This window comes from Astyanax mexicanus, chromosome 18 (genome assembly GCF_023375975.1).
Source record: "Astyanax mexicanus isolate ESR-SI-001 chromosome 18, AstMex3_surface, whole genome shotgun sequence".
NCBI classification, from domain to species: Eukaryota; Metazoa; Chordata; class Actinopteri; order Characiformes; family Acestrorhamphidae; genus Astyanax; species Astyanax mexicanus.
In genome coordinates, this window is record NC_064425.1 from 43,238,788 (window position 1) to 43,263,697 (window position 24,910).

Consider the following 24,910-nt stretch of genomic DNA (forward strand, 5'->3'; position numbering starts at 1 on the left):
ATTCTCCGGAGTCGTTTAAAATATTCGTTGGCTCTGATGAGTGAATCACTCCGCAGTGTGAGACAGTAGTGTGCTGAGGGGAGGCGGGGGTCTGCGTGAAAACGTGTTTTTCCTTTTTTTATATAACTTTTTCTCGGTTTAAATGAGAAGTAGCTCCACACCGCGGACAGTCTCACTGCCCAGCCGGACACCGCGGAGCTAACACCGGGAGGACAGCTCAGAAATACAGTAGTATCCGCGCTTTACTGGAGCTTCACAGTCAGCGGGGTCTGCAGCGAAGGTAGCCGGGTTTGAGTGCACGTACTGCGGCTACAGCTTCGGTCCCGCCTCAGTGCCCTGCGGAGGTCCGGGGGAGTATGCGTGAGGATGAGCCAGAGAGAGTCACTGGTTCATCTGTTTGCTGGAGGGTGAGTAATAATAAATAAAGTGTAAAAGAGAGGGAATAGTGTGGGTAAGGGTTGGGTAACTTAGCTGAGCTGCTAAGCTAATTTGACTCTGTTTAGGTTAATGTTTAAGAGTCATTCAGTCAGTTAAGTACCTAAATATCTGATTTCTGAAGTACTGAGTAATTTGTATGCAGTGGTTAGGAGTTAGAGATGCCTGTGGAAAGTATATATCTGTATATAAGAGTTTAAAAGTACTGAAAATGTAAAATACAGACAGTAAAGTGGGGGAAGGTTGAAGAGGAAGGTCAGCGTGACTGAGAACACGTTGTGTATAGCCTCACACTGTAGTGAATGGTATTACATGTGACAGCTAGATTAACTGCCTGGGAGTTAGAACTTACTTTACACCAGAATTAGTCTATATACAGAGTTTACTATTCAGTTTTAAAACAGTATATAACAAGGTGATATACTAGTGCATCTCAAAAAATACGAATATCATTGAAAAGTTACTTTATTTCAGTAATTATGTTCAGATTTTGTGAAAATCATATATTATATAGATGTATTAAACACACTGCTCTATTTAAGATCTGTTTATTCTTATATCGATAATTATAATGGTTTACAGCCAATGAAAACCCAAAAATCAGTGTCTCAGAAAACTCGAATATTATTTAAGAAAACTAGTTTTTTTTAAGAAGACTATTTTTGTCAGTGTGGGCAGTGTGTCAAGTCCTGCTGGAAAATGAAATCCATAACAATCTCCATAAAAGTTGTCAGCAAAAGGAAGCTTGAAGTGCTGTAAGATTTTCAGAAAAAAAAAAAAAAAAAAACATCACTGCAATTAATTACAAAATACCAACTACCTGTAGACCTGACACAGCATGTGTTGCTGCCGGCAGATACTCACCCATAATTAAATATTTTACATTAACACTGAATATTTTTAATATGCCAACCAGTTTGTAATTTGGATGCATCATCAAGAACATATTTTTTTCCAAAATTTAGTGGCAAAATAATTTAGTTTGCCAAATGTTTGGTGCATGTCTAATTTGGGTTACATTTTACACCTCCAGATAAACATGTATATATCTTTTAGGCACAAAATATTAACGTCATGATTTATTTGTCTCTACTAAGAATTACAATAGACCCAATTGTACTGAATGTATATTTTTAAATAACCTACTAATTTTATGTCTTTCGCAATTTTCTGGTCAACTTTGTTACCTCAAACTTGACCTGCAAACCTGTGACCTGCAGTGATGTCACTTCCTTACAGTAGCTTATATTTTTGTATAAAATATTATATTAACTATTTGTTAGCTTTGGTAGTTGTGACACAAAGTAAATCTCTCATTTAGTTTATTCTAAATGATAATTTGTTAAAAATCAATAAAATCAATTTGTAGTCGTGCTGTGTATAATCTAATTTAAAGTTTGCACATAGAGAGGAAGAGGTCAACACTTTTTTACTAGTTTAAATAGTTGAAAACAGAATTGGCTTGTGGGTCTAATATTTCCACTTTTGAAATGTCCTGCCAGTCTAAAATGGTCTGTATAGCATTGTATGTGCTGGAACGCAGCACAGTGTTCCATCACTCTAACATCCAATCGATTTGGCCGGATGTGCTACAGCAAGCACAATATGTCCTAAGTGCACTGTGTTACCCGTGCACCAATGCATCTGGTACCAGGACTAACATTAACTTAACGCATTGGATGCTCATGACCCTGTCATCAGTTCATCAATTCATCAGTTCATCGATTTACCGGTTGTCCTTCATTTGGGTACAGTTTTAATAGGTACAGTATTTTTGATCTGACTCTGGTAGATTATTCTGTTATTCTGTTGTAGTATGCAAATTGTTGCATGACATATTGCATAGGCTAGTGCTGGGCGGTATGACCAAAAATGTATTACACCAGTATTTTTCAAGATTCCATCAATTTCACTTTTATTATTATTATGTATTTATAGTTTTTTGCATGACTGGGCTTTTAATATAGGTTTGCTACTTACTGTACTGTTGGGTGTACATATAATATAAAACACTAAAGCTTTAGATGAAGGCTTTGGCTAATATTGGGTTTACTTTGTCCCACAAAACTTTCCACAATATGTGAAAAAAATCAGACAAACAGCTGAAGAATACAGCTAAACAATAGACCTTAAAAAAATATATATGATAACATATTTAACACGGCTTCCTTCACAAAAGTAAATATTTTAAATAGTTCTATAAACACTATAAAAACACTTAAAGCTCAATATTTAAGCTCTATTGCACAAGTATGACACAAGTTTAATATCAATTTACTATATGTTTTTCTTGAAGCCATTAGAGGCATAATTACAGTATTAAAACCAGCCACAATTCCCTTCTTTCTCCAGTTGTGCCAACAAATAAATAAAATTTACTCTGCATTAAAATGATCCTTTAAGCTACAGTATTAATATATTTAATTGGGCTAGAGTTACTAGTACTTTTGTACCTTGTATCCAGAGTTTTAGGGAGTTTTATCTCTTATGCTGAATAAAGGGTTCTGTACCCTGGACCAATACTGGGCTCATTTGGGGGATGAGAGGAACTTTTCTCCAAACTCTATTCCTCTCTTTCTAAGGGATTTCAAATTGCTGTTTGCTGTTGTTTTTCTATTTTTCTTACATAAAAAAACACTCATATTGCGAGGAACAGCAGCAGGAGCTCCTCAGATAAAGTGATGTTCTTATTTCTCTCCAGGCAGGACAGATCAAGATGAGCTTTTGACACCACAGAGCTGAGCTATCATTAATCTAGTTTATTAGCCTGTTATGCTAACTGGCTTGCATTAGCTGGCAAGCTGTATCTGCTTCTTTGGTGGTGCTGTTCTGCTATTGCGGTATATAAAAAATGCATACAATGCGGTTTTAATTTTTCCTCCGGTGGTACCAGGACTATTATTAGATTAAGTCCTGCAAGTTGCAAGTGTTAAAGCCTTGAGTAATAATAGGTAAATTAAAGTGCTGCCTAAAATAGCTTCTAGATTCACAAAAAAATTAAATTCTGCCCAAAACTGAACCAAATAAAACATAATAAGACAGTTTAAGCTCTTTGCACATACAAATCTGACAATATCAGACCACATAAATATTTATAAGCCTTATTTTTGGCACCCGTCTGTGCTATAAAATGATGATAGAATGCTGTTACGGTTATTCTAGCTCTCCTGAGTAAACTGGAACGCATGCCAGTAAGCTATCCTTGTGTTGACTGACTGATCTGAGGGCTTGTGTGTTCGTTCATCATCATCCAAACTTAGACTGCGGCAGCTCTCTGAGCCGATACACAATCCGGGACCGGCAGTAGAGTCACGTCTGCTCCAGTAAACACATCAGTGCATTATTATAATTATCCTTCATCATAATTTTGATGGTTAGATTCTAACATGTTCGCTTATTTTAGATTATACTCACAGCGCTTGTTGTTTTTGTGGTTATTATCATTGGCAAAAAAATGCTAATAATAAAATAATATCACGATATTTCAGGGTATTTTCGCAATAACGATACTCTTGGCGATATGATAAAACACTGAATAAAAAAAAATGATTTCAAGAATACACTACTGCACCAACATTTAATTTAATTAAATTTTCTTATGGCATACGATATGATATGGCACACCCTTAACTGAGATATTAAAAAATACAAACAATTATTCAGATTTGTAACAGAATCAATGATCCAGAATATCATGATACTAATCATAATGCACTCCAAATATCTCCATATATCCAGGGTTAAAGTAAAATAAATGATACTGGACAGATATAATCTGACTCTAATAGATATAAAATGGGAAATGAGAACAGTGTGATTTTTTTCTTTTGCAAAAAACAGCAAAAACGTAGCACCCTGATATGATAATAAGGGTGGGTGATATGGCACCATATTTTAGGGTATAATATCGTTTACAATATTGAAAATGTTTGGCGATATTATCATGTACGATACGATATGGCACACCCCTACTTTGGGTAAAGCGTAATTAATAATAATTAAGGCAAGGCAAGTTTATTTATCTAGCACCTTTCATACACAATTGTCATTTAAAGTGCTTTACAAATTAGAAAATACACAGAGTTATTTAAACATGTAAAAAACATGTAAAAGAATAACAGTAAAAATGAAAATAAAAACTAAAATAAGAATAAAGCATGAATGATTCAAACATGATTAAAACAAAGAGAAGTAAAATTAAAAACATGTAAAAGAACTACAAAGAATTAGAAATAAAAATAAAATTAGAGTAAAGCATGAATAAAGCACTATACAAAAGTGCTGTTACAGAATAAAAGTGGGCGGAGCTGCAGAGTTTTATACTGAGCTGAAGGCCTGATCAAACATGTAGGTTTTCAGTCTGGATTTAAACATGTTTAGTGTTGGTGCTCTTCTAACACTCTCTGTCAACTGGTTCCATTTAAGATCAGCATAGTAGCTAAACGCTGCTTCTCCATGTTTAGTTTTTAACTCCTTAAAAATGCACTTAATAATTTTAGATTAGTAACAAGTAGGGGTGTGCCATATCATATCGTATGCGATAATATCGCCAAAATTTTTGATTATCCTGAACGATATTATACCCTGAAATATGGTGCCATAACACTCACCCCTAATTATCACATCAGGGTACTACTTTTTTGCTGTTTTAAGCAAAAGAAAAATTCACACTATTCTCATTTCTTATTAAATATCTACTAGAGACTATAGATTATATCTGTCCAGTATCATTTATTTTACTTTAATCCTGGATATATCGCCATATCGAGTATTGTTATCGCGAATAATACCATGAAATATCGTGATATTATTTTAGGGCCATATCGCCCACCCCAAGTAACAAGAATCAAACCCAACTTCTGCAGGTTTGCAAACGGACATAAAAACTAGAGAAACATAACGAAACTAAAGGTTTGAAGGACATGAAATCAGGAACACACTGATTTTTACATGAAGTTTCTATTACAGTTCCAAAAATATAATTATAATTTGTAGTAACATTTATTATCAAACATAAAACCTTTTTTAATAGCCTTTAATAGCTTTTTTTAATGCTTGAATATAGAGCTTCAAGATTTAAGTGTGTATTATCAAGCAGAAAAATGACAAAGATGCCAATTTGTCAAGGGGGTTATGTGCTGATGAACTAATGCTATTGCTTAGATATTATTTAAATTGTGACCAGTTCTTAACAATAGTGACATTACAGTGTTGTACTGATTGTGATAAGAGATAAGAGCTGTTATAAGAGAGTACCACTGATTTACCCCTATTACCCCATTGTAGTATACCTAATGAAATGGTCAGTTATTGTAGTTGCAGCATATGTATTAGGAGTAAAGTAAAATACTCTAGTGGTAAAGTGAAAGCTATCAGAGTTGTCTCTGAGTCAGGATGACTAATCACTTTTATAATGCCAGCCTGGTTCACATTCTTTCATCATCTTCCTGCTGTTCTAGAGGCGTGGCAGGATTCAGGCTGGTGTTATATATGTATATATATTGTTATATATGTCTCTCTCTCTCTGTCTCTCTCTCTCTGTAGATGTGGGGGTACAGTAGGGGCTATTCTGACCTGTCCGTTGGAGGTGGTGAAGACGAGGCTGCAGTCTTCCTCAATAACCTTCTACATCTCCAGTGTTCAGCTCAGTGCGGTGAACGGGGCCAGCGTGGCCCGAATGGCCCCACCGGGACCCCTGCACTGCCTCAAGTATGTGTTTTACTGTGGCCATTTTCAGAATGAACTAAATGAGTACTGTATTTTTTCAAGTATAAGGCACTCTGGATTGTAGGGCACATTATAAGTGAACTGTCTATTTTCAGTCTATTTTCATACAAAAGGCACAACAGATTATAAAGTGCACCGGATTATGAATCGTAAGAATAACTTCTGACTAACTACAGTAGCCGTAGCATTCAGACACACTGCAGAAAGTATTACTCTGCAAGGCTTCTGACTTCGGTAGTCTACTGTGCCGAAATCAGCACCCCGCCATGAAAAGCACCCTCTCTCGGGACAAAGTGCAGGTGAAATTCTGGATTATCTCAGTTTTGCGATTCAAGTGACAAGATGGAGTGCTTTTCCTGGCAGGGGTAAGGAATTCTGAACAACAGAGCGCCGCGTACGCATTAAAATCTTTTTGGTCAGTAGGCACAATCAGAATTTATACATAAGGTGCGCCTTTATAAAAGGGACACTGACGATTTTTGAGAAAATTGTTTTAAAAGAGCCTCATAGTAAAAAAAAAAAATATGGTAGCAATAAATTAAGATCATAATAGTGTCTTAATGTCAAATCCATCAATACAATCAGTTTTATCATCACAGCTCACTAACACGGGTAAGCAAATGTGAAAACATTGGTATAAATTCCCTTACAGTAGTAAATACACAATAAAGTACAATATACTCTTATATTCACTATGCATTTGTCACTTTTTCAAGTATACAAACTCATAATAATCTGCAAGCTATGAGACACACACTTGTAAACAGTGCAAAAGACAAATGCACACTTATAGTGAGTGAGATTATAATAGTAGTTGTGTCAAACCTAAAATTATGTATATTACCTTTTATTCCTGTTATACAGCTGTTTACATTAAAACTGCACTGTGCAGCTTTTGGAGCAGCATGCAGGCTTACTAATATAAATATATTTGTTTAGGTTATTAAATGTATCTGTAACGCACTGCACTGGGACTGATAATGACTGTAATATATAGTAACACATATTTCAAGCAGTTGTATACACTAAATACACTAAATACACTAAATCTGTGTCACTCTCTCTCCACTCAGGCCTTAAGTGACAGTGTGAACTTGCGTCACAGTGATACTAAGTGCACGATTAATTGGGCTATCCTTATACTTGTTATATTAACAGTACTGGATTCACTGGTTCATGTATACATGTAGGCACATAACTCTGTTAAACAAGTTTAATATATGTTTCTAAAATGTACACAATTTCCCTGCTCTCTCTGAATGTAGCCGATCAACCAAGACATGAGTAAATCAAATAATGAGTGCACCCTGCAGGTTTCTGGACTAATGCTTGTAATAAAGATGTTTAGCTACATTCAGCTACTCTCCAAACCATCACTGATCATCAGTAAATTTTAATTTACATTTCATTTGTAAATGAAGGGAGCAGAGTCTGGAGGAAGAGTGAAGAGACACACAGTTCAAACTGCTTGAGGTCTAGTGTGAAGTTTCCACCAATCAGTGATGGTTTGGATAAAGAGAGACATGTCTGTCATCTGCTGGTGTTGATCCACTGTGTTTTATTATCAAGTCTAAAGTCCGTGCAGTTTTGTTTTCCCACAAAATCTTACAGCACTTCATATCTTACAGCTTCCCTCTGCTGAAAACAACTTTTATGGAGATGCGGATTTCATTTTCCAGCAGGACTTGGCACACTGCCCACACTGCCAAAAGTACCAATGGGTCTTATATAATATTCAAATTTTCTAAAACACTGATTTTTGGGTATTTTATTGGGTGTAATTGGCTTTTCAATGTTATTCAAACTTTTTAAAATACACTAGTATCCACTAGAGCTGGGTAATATTTTCTTACACCCTTAGAAATACAATTTTTTTTTTTTTTTTTTTTTCGGGTCGTTCCAACTATTGGTAGCACTTCTCTACAGCGACATTCACTAATATTTGGATTTGTAGTGCACTTGTTAGTTAGCCGACATGCAGGGCTAGTGCTTCAGGGACCCAGGAATGGTGCCTTGTGTACATATGATATTTTTGGCAAACCATAGCTCTTTATATAATAGCAGGTTATGTGGGATTTGTGGACGTTATCCTGATGGTTTAAGTATTCAGAGAGTGTGAGGAGCCCATACACACTGCGGCTGCTCTGTCTCCTGCCTCTCTGAGGCGATGTCTTGGCCGTCCGTCTCAGCCGGAGTGTGCTGCTGGAACTGGATCCAGGGATCACGCGAGTGATTTGGGTCGCGTGTTTTGGCACGGTCACATTTTGGATGACATCTCTATGGTTTGCCCTTCAGTCCAGTTTATTTTAGCTCAGATATACTTTCTCTGTTATTTACATTCCATATTTAATCCCCTCGCTGGCTCTAACTGTGTGTCTCTCTCTCACTTACTCTCGCTCTCGCTCACACTTTCTTTCTCCTATGAAAGACTCTGTTCTTTTCTGAATCTCACTTCTACACTCCCCCTGTCCCGGCCAATCACCGATCTCACACCGTGACCACGAGTTTGCTGTTTTCAGCTTGGAATTTGGAAAGAGACAAACTGGTTGAAGGGCCTAAATCGGACTTTTACTCTTGTATTTTAGATTTTTGTTAAAAAGGAGTTTCTTGTTTTGGGCCGGGTTTTTTATATATTTTATTTTAATAGTCATACATTTCAGTAATAGTCTGAAATGTACATATATTGTACAATAAATTGCTAACGGAGTTATTCTGACCTATATATTGTAGGGCTGCAACGATTAGTTGATATAATAGACAATGTTAATTTTTTAAATTTGTCGACTATAAATTTCATTGTCAACTCATTCAAATCGTTAATTTATAAGAGTCCTGCATTACATAAAGTGCTGGGGACAGAAGTGCATGGTGAAATGGATAAATGGCTCAATCAAACAGATTAAATTCAACTCAGTTTGTGTCTCCAAAAGTGCAAAACACAACAGATTATGTATTTACTTACTAAATATCAGTACTTTCCATGTTTAAACATTATCCAGACATTTAAATGCCTTTAAATCTTATGTTGAGCTGTGTTATTGTTCTAGAGATGGAGAACATGGCAGAAATAATCATTGATTTATCGACTAATCTAAAAAAATAGTCGTCAGATTAGTGAACTACTAAAATAATCATTACCTGCAGCCTTAATATATTGTGCTGTTTTTGCACATTTATCCTTTTATACACACACTATAGACTAAGGAATCAAAAACTGTTGCTCAATATGGGCCGTTTATATTGACATTCACAGTAAAACATTTGCTTAAAGGAGAAATTCAGTGTGAAATGCACTTTGGGTGTGATGAAACATGATAATGGATATGAACTTTTCCAACTTGTCCAATAGCCTTCTCCATTCACCCACAGTGTTATGAAATAAATAGATTTTAGCTGACTCCCAATAGGCTTACAGTGAAAGTGATGGGGCATAGAGTTACCCATGCAAATGAATCTAGATATTATAAATTTGGATATATCAGCAGTTCTTAACATTTTTTTCAACTATAATCTGGAGATCCCAGTCAATCAGCTTGCCTTCAGCTGCCAGAGCCCTGAGACAGCACAATTGGCCTTACTCTCTCTGAGTGGGTACAGTAGATGGCTCTCTTTCATCCCCTCATTACTCCTAAGGTGATGTGGATCAGCACAAGGCTGCGTCTGTGAGCTGATGTATCGGAACCCATACATCTGTGATGCTACTCAGTAATGCTGCATCAGCAGCAGTTCAGAAAGAGGCGGAGTCAGACTTCACATGTGTCTGAGGAGGCATGTGCTAGTCTTCTTAACCCTCCTTGTGTTGGACATCACTAGAGATGGGGGTTATACACCTGAGTAGCAACTAAATGCTTCGGACAATTGGCCTAGCTAAATTGGGAGAAAATGAGGAAAATTTTTGATGAATTTATACAACAAACTAAAACCTCAACCAATCTTTACAGAAATGCACTTTAATTTGACTTAATTTCACTTTATCTGATCTGATTATATTTTTCTTCAAGTTTGGGGCACAATCCTGCAGTAAGGAGCACCTTAAGGGGCTTAACTTTCCCAAAATGTGACGTTGTGATGTCAAACCAGTGGTACAATACAAAGAAATATACTCCTATATATTTACCATTTGTTTTTACATCATGAGGTCACATTTTGTGAAATTTAAATATATTTATTTACTATTTTTCGTCTAATATTTTTCCTTTTATCATTATTTAAATTGCACTCTGGTGAGGTTAAAATCTTTGTTTTGGTGTGTATAATAGTAGTCAGGGAGTCAGACAGTGCACATTAGCTACAGACCGATAACTTATCATTAGTGTTGTTTAGAGACAGCAGGTCATGTACAACCACAGCTCTCAGACAAGAAAACAGAGAGAGAGAGAGAGACAGAGTGCTCTTTGTTACATATTATTTGTAAATTAGTATCCCATGAAAACCTTTGTTTTTTTATCATACTTTTATTATCATACTATCATACGTTTATTACTATAAAATCCTTTAATTTACCTAAAAATGTGCACCTTTTGTATGGATTCTACCAGTGAGGTATTAAGGAGCAGTACATCGTTATAGGGGTGAGTTTTCTGTAAAGTTTCTTCAGCACTAAGGCTGGGTGAAGCAGCATTAGCATTAGCCACAGTACTAGCCTTTTTTGCAGTTCAGAAGCGAGTATATTGGACCGTTGTCTGTGTGTTTACCGTGTTAAAACAAGCTACGTGGGACAAACCCATTGCTGCATTTACGCCCCGCTAGCACTGCAGTTAGCGGCTAATGCTAATGCTGCTGCACCCAGCCTTAGTTCTGGAGAAACTTTACTGAAAACTCACCCTTACACAAAATGCTGGAAATCTAAGCTTACTGTAAATAAACGGAAGTGCTTTACTCACTCAAAAAAACAGTTTTCAGGAGAGAAATTTGTGTAGATTAACATCCAGCGCTCATTTAACTTTGAAAGAGTGTAGTATACAGATCTTTTAAAGCTGTACAGTGTAGTTTACAGGTCTTTTAAAGCTGTACAGTGTAGTTTACAGGTCTTTTAAAGCTGTAGAGTGTAGTTTACAGGTCTTTTAAAGCTGTAGAGTGTAGTTTACAGGTCTTTTAAAGCTGCAGAGTGTAGTTTACAGGTCTTTTAAAGGTGTCTGCACTGGTTGCCAGGTCTCTGCAGTTCTGTATCAGCCGTTATGGGGAGTACAGTGTGTCCTGGTGGCTGAGATTAGAGATCAGTCTAAAGCTATTGTTGTGAGAGTAGAACATGTCCCAAATTTCCAAAAGCTGCTGCACGTGCTCAGTACAGAAGCGGAAAAGACGCCGCAAGGTTAACCACACCCTCAGCTCTGTCAGCGGAGTTACAGAGTGAGAATTACTGCACTTACTGACGCTACAGCAGAACCAAGCACAGCAGAATGATATAAATGGGTCTCAGAGGACGTCTGAGAAAAACACGTGCATGAGTGTTCTGGACGGGAATAAAATCACAGAGGATTAAAAAAAAAAAAACATAAAAGAGAAAATTACCCCAGAACCCCCTGAGAAACTAATATTGTCCAGATAAGTCCATATACATCTATCTTCATTGTATGTTGGTTAAATTATTATTATTTGTTTTTTTAAATATCGGGTTTAAATCGGGCTTAAGCAGAATGTGCAGGGGCTGGATCCGGGTTGGGCTGGATTTTTCAGGCCTGATCTAAGCTCTAATTTAATCGCATCCTCACAGCAGTTCTGCAGAATCTAGTAGCAGCTCTTTCCTGGACAGTATATAAATTTACTTTAACAAAATTAGCTTTCTCAAAACTTTTGTCCATAAAATCTGTATATATGGTTTCTCTGCGGGTTTACTCGACCCTTCTGCAGCTGATTTGTGTGTATTAGCGTAGCCTGGTCTGGGTACGGCCATGTTGGTGTACAGTAGATATGCTTTAAAGTGTGATTTGTGTGAGAGTGCAGCACCATGGTGTTGACTGACACTTACCGGCTAATCTTACTGAATGGGCCACGCCCTTTACAGAAACCTACTGCAGTCCTGTTTGGGAGGTTTTTCCACACGGCCCATCAAACGCTTGGAAACAACACACATGCATTTATAATGTTTTCTTTGTCAGTTTGCAATATTTAAAATGGTCCAAATCCAAACAATATAAGCATATATACAACATATGCCTCTCAGACATATCTGTGACTTCATACACACAGTGTGGAATAGGGCTGCACGATATTGTAAAAAATATATATATATTGCAAATATTAGGGGTGGGCAATATTATATCGTATACAATATATCGTGACACAGAAACATCATGATATTAAAAATCCATATTGTGATAATAGGGATGGTTTGTCTTAAAAGTAGTCTATTATTTGCTGTGAAGCTTTAGGTGTATTTATTGTATAATTGTTTTAGTTTGCAGTTTATATGCATGCACTAAATATTCTGCAATATTTTTTGCTGCATTATATTATTTTATGCTATATTATTTATTTTGCCACATTATGATTATACTATTATACTACATTCCTGAAATTAATGAAATATTTTTCTGTTTTCCTATATTTCCAAGTATATCGTTATCGCAAAAATATCCTGAAATATCATGATATTATTTTAGAGTCATATCGCCCACCCCATATATATATATATATTGACCCTTTAATCAGGCATTTAAATGTCTTTTTAAAAGGTAAATAAGAGCATTTTTTGGAGGGGATTAAATGGACAAATAGCTTTTTTTTATTAATTGCGAAGAGACGAAACTCAGACATGTGGATCTGGACAGGACTAAAATTACTGGAGGAGCACGGAGTTCAGAGAAAAACAGCAGATAATTCAGCCTGTAATTTTCTCTGAGGATGTCTGAGAAAAACATGTACATGATCGTTCTGGACGTGAATAAAATCACAGAGGATAAAAAAAAAAACATAAAAGAGAAAAATACCCCAGAACCCCCTGAGAAATCAATCCAATACAGATAAGTCTATAGACATCTAACTTGTTTTTATGTTGGTTACTCCTGTAACTGTAAATGTGCAGTCTGCACAGATAAAACACAAGTCTGAACCTGAACATAGACATTCAGTGCTGTTTATTGATTGACTAAATAATCAGTGTATCAGGACACACCTAGCTAACAAAACACACCTGAGAGTCACATGTTCCAATACTTTTATTCACAAGAAAAATGGAGGGATTCAGACAGAAGGTGCTACAATATCTTCTGAACTGTGTATCAGATCCAGATTTAAATACCTGAAAATAAAAGCTGAAATGTAAATATTTTGTCTTATATTCATCTTTTTATGTCAAATTCAAATATTCTCAGTCTACAGCAGATATAAAATGATTGCCCTCACTTTTTTAAAACTTTATTTTCTTGCTTAATTTTAAAGATTTGAGTGAAAACCTGACGTTTCGTAACATTTTGTAATGTAGCAGAACAAAGGCTACTTTATGTGAGTTTATGTAATATTTATTTAACATCTCTCTCTCTCTCTCTTTCTCTTTTTTTTCAGGTTAATCCTGGAGAAGGAGGGGCCTCGCTCTTTATTTAGAGGCCTCGGCCCCAATCTAGTCGGAGTGGCCCCCTCAAGGTAAATACCACAGTAATTTTGCACAGTTATGAGTTTCACACAGACAGCTCGTCTCTTACTCACTGATATCTTACACACTGTTGGTGTTGTAAATACATTGTGTAGTAGGGCTGGGTGGTATGACCAAAAATGTATATTAATGTATTTTTTAGGGTTCTGACGATTTCACAGTATATTATGGCATTTTTATTTTATCTTATTATTTATTTATTTTGCATGACTGGTCTTTTATAGAGTTTTGTGAGTTACTGTACGGTTAGGAGTACATATACTATAAAACACTAAGGCTTTAAATTAAACATAGTTCCATAAACACTATAAATAAACCCAAATTACTCAATGTTTAAGTAATTAGACGAGATGATTCACAAGCTCTGTTGCACAAGTTAGACACAAGATTAATATACATTTACAATATGTAATTATTGAAGCCATTAGCGGCGTTACAGTAATAAAATCAGCCTCAATTCCCTTCTTTTTCCAGTTATCAAATAAATTCAGTTCAGTGTGCATTAATATTATCCTTCACTCTACAGTATTAATGTATTTAAACAGGGCTATAGTTACCTCCTTGTATCCAGAGTTTAAAGGAGTGCTCTTGTGCCAAATAAATGATTCCGCACCGAGAGGAACATTTCCTTTCCTCTCACTCCAGTCACTGCAGTGTGTTAGCTTGTTATGCTAACTGGCTAGCGTTATGGGCGGCAGCGCTGATCTATGTGAAAATGCAGACTGGTTCTAAATTCCCTTCAGGTACACCGTATAAACACCCAGCACTATTGCATTGTGAGGTGTTATCTTGTGACTGAGGCTGAACACTTGCCAACATGTTCATGGCAAGGCCATGTGGATTATGGGAGCTGGAGTGAGGCCTGACTGTGGGTGTACTAGGAATATGTCATAGAAGCCATACCCCATTTCCCACAGTGGACAGTGCAGTTCAGTGCAGTGGCTGGTGGTGATCGTGACCGGCGGTGTCTGGCTAGAACTGTCCATGTGTACAGACAAGAGACTTCTGCCGAAATCACAGCCACATTCAGTGCAGGAGACCCCCCACACACACACACACACGTCCCACAGGTCCCTTTGGGTCATGTCAAAAGTCCTGGCACATGATACTAGCTGCTGTCTCATGAATTTTGGCATGCCAATGTGCTATCATATTTCACCTGAATGTGGAATAACACGTGTGAGCTTGAGGGTGGGTGCGCACGGGTCTCGGGTGTATATGGGGTAGTGCTGGGCGATATAACGATATCGATTTGTTTCGCGATAATTTTTCCCTCGATGACGATGATAAGCCTGTGCAATAGAATTCGATAAACATTCATTTCCATTTCCGTCTAAGTGGCGCGGCAAACAACGAAAACACAACGTGTAATCAATCCAGAAGACGCTGGAGCAAATTAATAAATAGTTAAGAAAATTGTAATAGTTATTCTCATGCATGCAACAAAAAACCCTAAAGAATAGTGGAGTATGGCCCGACACACGCAAACAACCATAGTGTTTGTACTTTGGGAATAAACGGCCGCACTGTTCAGCGCGTTTTAAATAAATTTTAAGTAAATTTTAAGCACTAAATGTAATTAATTCAATTTATATTAGGACCTCGGGGCAGGTGCTGCAAAAATGTGTATGTGGGGCGCGGATTAAAGGAAGAGGTTTTTTTGCGGAGCGGTAACAGGACAAAAACACCTTAAGAATGATGTCTAAATGACTTTCCTCTAATCTAATATAATTTAACATGGTTTAAGGATATAAAATAATTTCTAAACAAACGAACTTTTTAATATTGAGCTTATGGCCCAAGTGCAAAAACACAAAATCATTTATCATTTAGATTATCTGCCTGAACGCGAGCCCGAACCCGAGCTTGAACGCCAGCCTGACTCAGGCGCTGCATGAACTCGGGCCGGTCGAGAACACCGCTTTCCTCTCAGATTAGGCGGAAGAAAATGGTCTTTTTTTTTAATGTAACAAATCACACTGTGATTTTTGTGATATTTCCCCAATTACAGCTCAGCTGCGCGTTTAAAGCTCAACGCATGAATTAATCGGTGCGCTGTGCGCCGCGCGTGCTCGCGGGGGATTTGACGCGTCTGTCAAGCAAGTTAATGGACCGTTTTGGGGGCAGAGATTAAGAAGTACAGCAGGTACATCTCAGATTTGTAGTTTAATGCTCTACTAAATTACTGGCTTTAAAACTGGCTCATGATATGGTCGGTTCTGGCTGGATTTTTTCCTGCCTACAGGCTGCATTTGACGGAAAGCAGCTCCTCAGTCAGACAACAGTGTCAGCATACAAATCGTGTGCGTTTCCTACAGGACAAACCATTTAAAAGTGCAGATAAACTCATTAAAAAATCACACAGTGTCTGTCTGGCTTAAAATACTTTTAATAAGGTACAGCTTTTAAATTAATAAATCAACATTCATTAAAAATCCGTGAGAAGTTCTGTATGCTAAATGACAAGCTAAGCTAATAAGCTAATAACATTTAATAATAACAGAAAAATAGATATGAATTTGGAAAATAACCAACTAAAGTGAGCTCAAAATACAATAATAAATATAATCTAACGAATTTCAAAATATAAATTAGAAATATTGAACTTCAATATTAAATTCAACTTCAACTACAAAAAACGCAAGGACCGATAGAACATAACGAACAGAAAAAAATAAATTTGAAATTGGAAAAAAAGTTCAAAATGCTAAAAGAAATAAAACCTAACGAATTTCAGAATATAAAATCTAAATATTGCACTGCAGCAGTACAAAAGCCTAAGTGCTTAAACAAACAAACCAAAAAACAGCCTATCACAAATCATTTTTTGAGCCCGACCCAGCTGAGGAAAAGGTGGGAAATCTTTTTTTTTCCGGCTGGGTCTTGGAAAACTTTGTGGTGAATTAAAGGGGCCGAGTTGCAATTTTTGTTTTACTTTAATCAGTTTTTAATCCGTCTTTTTAAAAACAAATATTCCAATATTGGCTGCCAATCAGTGCCCAATATTCTGAGCTCAAAAAACGCTATTCGGGCCAGCCCTACTAATCTAATATAATTTAACATGGTTTAAGAATATAAAATAATTTCTAAACAAACGAAATATTTAATATTGAGCTTATAGCCCAAGTTTTTTTTTCAGTCATGGAAAATTGGAAAAAATTGGAAAAAAGCCCGAGTTCATGCAGCGCCTGAGTCAGGCTGACGTTCAAGCTCGGGTTCTGGCTCGCGTTCATGATTAATTTGTTTTTTTTAAAAACTAATATTGGAATATTCGCTACCAATTACTGCCAAATATCCGGAGCTCAAAAAATGCTATTCGGGCCAGCCCTAATAATTATGGAGATACAGAAAAAAAATATTGTGATAAAACTTCCATCACTCCCTTATTCTCTCACTAATAAAAACAAACCTTTAAGTGTGACACAAAGTGATTTGATTTATATCGTGATACATATCGATATCGACTGATATGGAAAACTATATCGTGATAAGATTTTTTCCCATATCGCCCAGCTCTAATATGGGGCAACAGCAAATCTCTGGGGTTCAGTTGGAAACAGCCCATATTGATTAAAATACATGTACACACACACACAGATATGCCTTAGGCTTAACTGTCTTGTTGTTCATCTTGAGTCGTTTACAGACAAACACACACTCTCGTGGTTCAGTAAAGTTCCATGTCACTGAATGAGGCTAAAGTTCATCACAGATACACTTAGTGAAAGCTATACGTGTGTGTGTGTGTGTGTGTGTGTGTGTGTGTGTGTGTGACTCGTGAACTAAATTTAAAGTCTTTTTCAAAGAAGCTGTAAGATAAGATGCTGAGATGTAATGAAGCAATAGACTTTGTTGCCCTTTGGCCTTCTTTTTCTCTCTTCTGTCTTCTGGTATTTTATATATATATATATATATATATATATATATATATATATATATATATATATATGTATGGTATATAATATATATATATATATATATATATATATATATATATATATATATATATGTATGGTATATAATATATATATATAATCAAGAGGAAGATGGATGATCACAAGCCATCAAACCACCAAACTGAACTGCTTGAATTTTTGCACCAGGAGTAAAGCAGCATAAAGTTATCCAAAAGCAGTGTGTAAGACTGGTGGAGGAGAACATGATGCCGAGATGCATGAAAAAAACTGTGATTAAAAATCACCAGGGTTATTCCACCAAATATTGATTATTTCTGAACTCTTAAAACTTTATGAATATGAACTTGTTTTCTTTGCATTATTTGAGGTCTGAAAGCTCTGCATCTTTTTTGTTATTTCAGCCATTTCTCATTTTCTGTAAATAAATGCTCTAAATGAGAATGTTTTTATTTGGAATTTGGGAGAAATGTTGTCTGTAGTTTATAGAATAAAACAACAATGTTCGTTTTACTCAAACATAAACCTATAAATAGCAAAATCAGAGAAACTGACTCAGAAACTGAAGTGGTCTCTTAATTTTTTTCAGAGCTATAAACACACACACCATAATTTTGCACTTAAAACGCTTAAATTTTCACAAAAATGGTCAGTGCGACTTATAATCCGGCACGCTTTATGTATAAATTCTACCAGTCTGGTATTAAGGAGCAGTGAAGCCACTCCGCTGAAGTGCAGAGTTATAAGGGTGAGTTTTTTTTAGTGTTCCAAGTTTCTCCAGCACTAAGGCTGGGTGCAGCATCATTAGCATTAGCTGCTAACTGCAGTGCTAGCTCTTTGCTGTTCAGAGGTAATTATATTGGACTGTAGTCTAAGTGTTTGCTATGTTAAAATTAAGCTACGTGGGATGAACTGCTAGCTGATAGCGCCCTGGGTTACTGGAACACTCAGGGTTCCTCAGTCTAGTGCTATCGGGTTGCGTGTATTAGCGCTAAGCGTTTTGCTGAGAAAGTCAGTGCTGTTATTCAGTCTGAGCTGCTGATTCTCTCCAGTGTTTCCCAGCGAGAGTGTGTGTGTGCTCATCACTGTCCCCAGGCTGTGATGGATGTATGTGTTTTCTCTCTGTGCTGACGTGAGTTGGTGGTGTGGAGTGTGTTAGTCGGGGTTTAATGAGGTGGTAAAGAGCTGGTTAATGATGCAAACACACACAGCAGAACTGCATTAACTCTCACATTACAGCATGTTCACGTCTGTTTAGTGAAACACCTGCCTCTGCTGTAGAGCTGTGTTCACCAGTAATGCAAAATAAACACAAAAAACAAAGCCATATGGTATAGCATTTTCAGATTAAAGTTATTATAATTTGGGAATAAAATCATTATATTTTAAGAATATATTCAACGGTGTAGCATGTTAAGAATAGTCGTGATATTCCAAAAATAAAGTTGTAATATTCTGAGAATAAATGCATAATAGTTTAAGTATATAGCCGTAATATTTTGAGAATATAGTGGTAATATATTCAGAATATAGTCATAATATTTAGGAATATAGTCGTAATACATTGAGAATATAGTGTTAATAAATTAAGAATAAAATTGTAATGTTTAGAGAATATATTTGTAATATATTTGTATTGAGAAAAAAGTTGTAATATTCTGAGTATATGCTGTAATATTTTTATAATGTAGTTATAGTAAAAAAAAACTCCTACAGTAAAGCTTTTTAAGAATGCTTACAATATTCAAAGAATAAAGTTAAATTAACTTTAAAAACTTTAAAAATAAAGTCATAATATACCGACAATAAAGAGTATTTCAAGAATAAAGTCGTAATATACTTAGAATAAAGTCAGAATTTTCTGAGATTAATATTCGGTTGTAATATTATGAGAATTAAGTTGTTCTACTTGGGGAATAACACTGAAGAGTTTTGAGAATAAAGTCGTAATATTCTAAGACAAAAATCGTAATATTCTGAGAATAAAGTTATAATATTATGAGAATTAAGTCATTTTTATGTGTGTGTGTGTGTGTGTGTGTGCGCTGACTCGTCTGCTCTCCTGTATTGATGATGTAAATTTTATTATGACTCTCTCTCTCTCTGGCAGTCTGTCAGTGTGGTGATTTAGGTTGATTGTATCCGTGCACAGACTGTGTGAACTGAATCTGGACTTTTTTTCTTGTCGTTTTTTCAGGGCGATTTATTTTGCTGCATATTCTACAGCTAAAGAGCGACTGAACGGTCTGCTGGTTCCAGACTCCACCCAGGTGCACATGCTGTCAGCGGGGATAGCAGGTATATTTATCCCTCCCTCCTTCCTTCCCTTCTTCCTTCCCTTCCTTCTTTCTTTCCTTCCTTCCTTCCTTCCATCCTTCCCTTCTTCCTTCCTTTTTTCCTTTTTTCCAGTTACTTTATTTTTTTTAAGTGGATCATTTTATAGAGGGCTTGTGGAGGGAAAAAGTTAGGCTCGTCCCTGATTGGTTGGTTGTGTCTGCTCATTGTGTTGTGCTGTTCGGTACCTGAAGAGATTGTAGCCCATTAGCTTTTATCCTGCCCCCACTTACGTTCCAGGGTTTATTGAACCTTAATAAAATAATAAACTAAAAGTTATTTATTTTATTTTAGTATATATAATCTTTGTGTTTTAGATTTAGCTATATTTTTGGTCTATTTGTTCATATCATTTATTGTTTTTTTGTTTGTTTTTTTTCTTCCTCTTTCAATCAGGTTTCACAGCCATCACTGCGACCAATCCAATCTGGCTGATTAAAACCCGCCTACAGCTGGACGCCAGGTAAAAAATAGCAAATAGCCTTTTTTAACAAATAGTTTTTATAACATTTTAATTATGCTAACATTACAATATTTTAAAGTTTATGAGACAAATAAAGCAGAGTTTTAAATTTTCTTTAAAATATTGTAATATTAATCTTAAATCTAGTAGAAAGATTTCTAAGGGCAGTAGAGACAGAATAAAGTCTTAACAATTACCTTAGTGTTAAAAGTAACAGTGAATAAGGTATCCCATTACTTTTGTCCTGATGGTTTTCTGTGTGTGTGTGTGTGTTCAGGAACCGCGGGGAGTGCCGGATGAGTGCGGTGGAGTGTGTGAGGCGTGTGTATCAGACGGACGGTCTGCGGGGGTTTTATCGGGGGATGTCTGCTTCCTACGCTGGAATCTCGGAGACGGTCATCCACTTCGTGATCTACGAGAGCATCAAACGGCGCCTCCTGCAGGCCAAAGCAGCCACGCACATGGACGAGGGGGACGGCTCGGTGAGGGACGCCTCCGACTTCGTGGGCATGATGCTGGCAGCTGCTACCTCCAAGACCTGTGCCACCTGTATAGCTTATCCACACGGTGAGGATCTAAAATACAGTATATTGATATTTATAATATATCATATAGCGAAGGAACAAAACAGTGATATTTGTGAAGTGAAATGAAGTTTATAGGATTTAAAGAAAGTGTGCAACAATTCTTTAAACTAAATTAGACAGCTGCATAAATTTGGGCTCTCTTGTCGTTTTATTGATTTGAATACCTTTAGCACTTTCAGTGTGAACGCAGGGTTAGGCGCTCATACTGTCTCTCGCTCTCTCGGTTGGGGTGCCAAAATTTATAAATGTATACACCTGCCTAGTTTTGTTTAAAGAATTATTGCACTCTTTCTCTAAATCCTATAAACTTCACTTCCCTTCTCAAATATCACTGTTTTGTTCTTCTGCTATATGATATATTTAATTGAAATTGCTGATCTGAACCACCAATGATTTATTATAAAGTAAAATCATGAAAATGATCAGGGGTGCCCAAAATTATTTCATATACCTGTACGAAAAAAAGAGACCACTTAAAAATAATGAGTTAAATAACTTTGATTTTACCAAATTTAATTGAATTGAAACTCTGGAATATAATCAAGAGGAAGATGGATGATCACGAGCCATCAAACCACCAAACTGAACTGCTTGAATCTTTGCACCAGGAGTAAAGCAGCATAAAGTTATCCAAAAGCAGTGTGTAAGACTGGTGGAGGAGAACATGATGCCAAGATGCATGAAAAAAACTGTGATTAAAAACCAGGATTATTCCACCAAATATTGATTATTTCTGAACTCTTAAAACTTTATGAATATGAACTAGTTTTCTTTGCATTATTTGAGGTCTGAAAGCTCTGCATCTTTTTTATGTTATTTCAGTAATTTCTCATTTTCTGCAAATAAATGCTCTAAATGACGATATTTTAGCAAAATCAGAGAAACTGATGTTGAAATATATTTAAATAATTTTGTTATATTTGTTCTTGTGTCTTTGCAGAGGTGATCAGGACGCGGTTGAGAGAGGAGGGCACGCGGTACCGTTCTTTCTTCACCTCTCTGAGTATGGTATGTCAGGAGGAGGGCTGCAGAGCACTTTACCGAGGACTGACCACACACCTGGTGCGCCAGATCCCCAACACCGCCATCATGATGTGCACCTACGAGCTGGTGGTCTACCTGCTCCACCGCTGAGCTCCCTCTCTGTACATCCTTACCTACGACCAGGGATACACACTTATATACACACACTGCTTCTCTCCATCTCTGAGTGAGAGAAAGAGAGAGAGAGAAAGAGAAAGAGAGCGCCCCCGGAGGAGAACAGATGAATGACTGGTGATGGATGGTGTGCTGTTTGTTCGCTTTGTTTTTTTGTTTTTTTACATATATATATATATGGACTCACGCACACATGAACGCACATCTAAATTGACTAGACACTTAAAGACTGGTGAGATACATAGATAGATGGATAGATGGAGGGGGCGGAGTTTGGTGTGTTTTGTACCAAAGTGTACCAGAATGTACTTAATTGTACTAAAATGTACCAAAATGACAACAGCTTCCAGAGAAATGGCACTAAAAGAAAAAAGAGGAGATGATTTGCTAAAAAAAGTAGTATCTGTTATCTATTTTTGAATGTTAGCTCCTCCTCCTTCTCCTCTTCTTCTTCTTTTTGATCTAGCCATACATCACAGCTGCTTCAGAACGTGCCTTTTTTAAGATCAGACTGAAGATACCCAGGAAAAAAGTGTGGATCACGGTATTAACAGTGCTAATAATTTACCTCACAGGCAGGGGGCGCTATTGCACAGAGCAGGCTGGCGGACTGCAGCTCCAGCCTGGTGTTTCTGCTTGAAGGCAGGAAAACAGGACATTTCCACTCATGGAGAGCATGTTCTGAATTGGGGAATGGTATTAAAAAAACTAAATATGGCCGTTTTTAAGGGGTTCACTTCCCCTCCAAGCACTAATGGTGGGTAATGTAATGTTGTTTTGTCATTATTTTGATAAGTTGCATCACGATACACGATTTTCTCAGTGTAACTTTTGGTATTAAATAGTATTGTCAGAACAGACACTACTGATTATGTGTCATAATGCTATTAAATCTGTACATTATAAAAATAAAATAAAAAAAAAAAACGCTGTACAGTATATGAGTTGTACAAACTGGGGGAAAAAAAAGAAAAAAGAAGTAAAAAAATATATATTTTTATTGTATATCGGACCATTTTGTCCTTGTTCTTGTTAAACTTGTTTAAAAAAAAAATATTGACCAGTATTCATTTTATAACACCCGTAAATCTCTCACACACACACACACACACAAGTTCTTGCACTGAAGCCACTTTGGGGACACCTGCGGACACCAAATGTACCGGTACCCAAAATTCATTCCCGATGTTAACTGAATCCTTAAAGTAATCCCTGAAATGTAATACAATTTGTTTTAGTCAAAAATCAAGTAATCAGTACCAGTAATTAAAAAAATATATTAAATGCCCAACCTAAAGAAAAATGTAATCAATTGCGAATAATGTAAAAAAAGGTATGTTAATGTTATTGGGAAAAAATATATATATATTATATTAATGATCAATGTACTCAATGTATATTGCACTACGAGATTGGTCATTTGTAATATTATAATTTTTTAAAAATTAGGCTTTATTATTACAATTTTCCCTGAGCTAAGTGCAATTTTTGTGTGCATAAATCAACAATTAAACCCCCCGTCTGAACCAAAACCTCTGTGAGGACATCTGAAAATGTACCAATAATTAATTCCCAATATTAATATATGAAATTATCCCTGAAATTTAACACAATTTAGAATTCAATACAGTCAAACATGCAACCAGTACCAGTCATTTAAAAATCTATTGTAAATATTCAACCTTAAGAAGAATGTAATCAATTGCGAATAATTTAAGAAAGATATAAAGTTAATGTTAAAGTTGTATTAATAATCAATGTCCTGTATATTGCATTATGAGATTAGTCTTTTGTAATATAATTAAGTTTTTGTAAAATTAGGCTTTATTATTAAACATTTCACAGAGCTAAGTGCAATATTGTGCTGCGCTTTTTGGATTATTTCACTATTTAGGGAAAGGTTACAATATTAAATTATATTAAATGATTTCACTATTATATATAAAGATATTATTATAGTTATAAATCCTGTGCTGACACTACTGTTTGAGTCATAATGCTATCAAATCTATACATTATAAATAAAAATATCTTTAAACAGGCTGAAACCTGAAACTAATAACTTGTGTACAGTACAGGAGTTGTATAAACTACAAAAAAAGGTAAATATATATATATATATATGCTAATAATTGGATATTGAACCGTTTGTCCTCCTGTTTCTTCTTAAATAGTTTATTTTTTGCTAAAAAAAAAGAATTGAGCATTGATTTAATTTCACACATAACTCAACTAAACTGACATCTGCACTGAGACCTTTTTGGGGACATCTGAAATTTACCTACAGTGTTCATTGTTTTGTGGGAACATGATAAGAAAAAAGTTTGTTAATCAAAGCCATATAAGAGGAGTAAGAGCACAGGTTAGTATTATGTTGTTGTTGTTTTTTTTTTTAACCAGTTTAATTATTATTTTTTAATGCTGACGTTGCCAGGTTGGACAGAAAAATCCCATTGTCATGATGGGACATGATGACAACACAGGAGATACAGATCTATGGACCTTTTATATGAGTATATAAGTATGTAAATTAAATTGTTGTGGTTGAACATGTTTGTGTTTGTAAATATTTGTGTGTTTGCGAAGGTGTTTAAAGTGTGTCATTAAATATGCATATGTCTCATTTATTTTTGTCTCATTTTTATGTATGTCAAATCTACTCAACACATGGTGTCATGCCCTATATATACAGTATATACAT

At 35.9% G+C, this 24,910-nt stretch overlaps 1 protein-coding gene across 1 annotated transcript; it reads left to right on the forward strand.

Moving 5' to 3' along the window:
• Window positions 1–24,836, forward strand: LOC103035871 (solute carrier family 25 member 36-A). Its single transcript, XM_007232531.4, has 7 exons — window positions 1–407; window positions 5,980–6,144; window positions 13,666–13,743; window positions 19,865–19,965; window positions 20,398–20,464; window positions 20,742–21,031; window positions 21,992–24,836. Exons 1-7 carry the CDS (start codon window positions 367–369, stop codon window positions 22,183–22,185), a joined length of 936 nt encoding a protein of 311 aa, XP_007232593.1. The 5' UTR covers window positions 1–366; the 3' UTR covers window positions 22,186–24,836.
• Window positions 24,837–24,910: the final 74 nt, after the last annotated feature.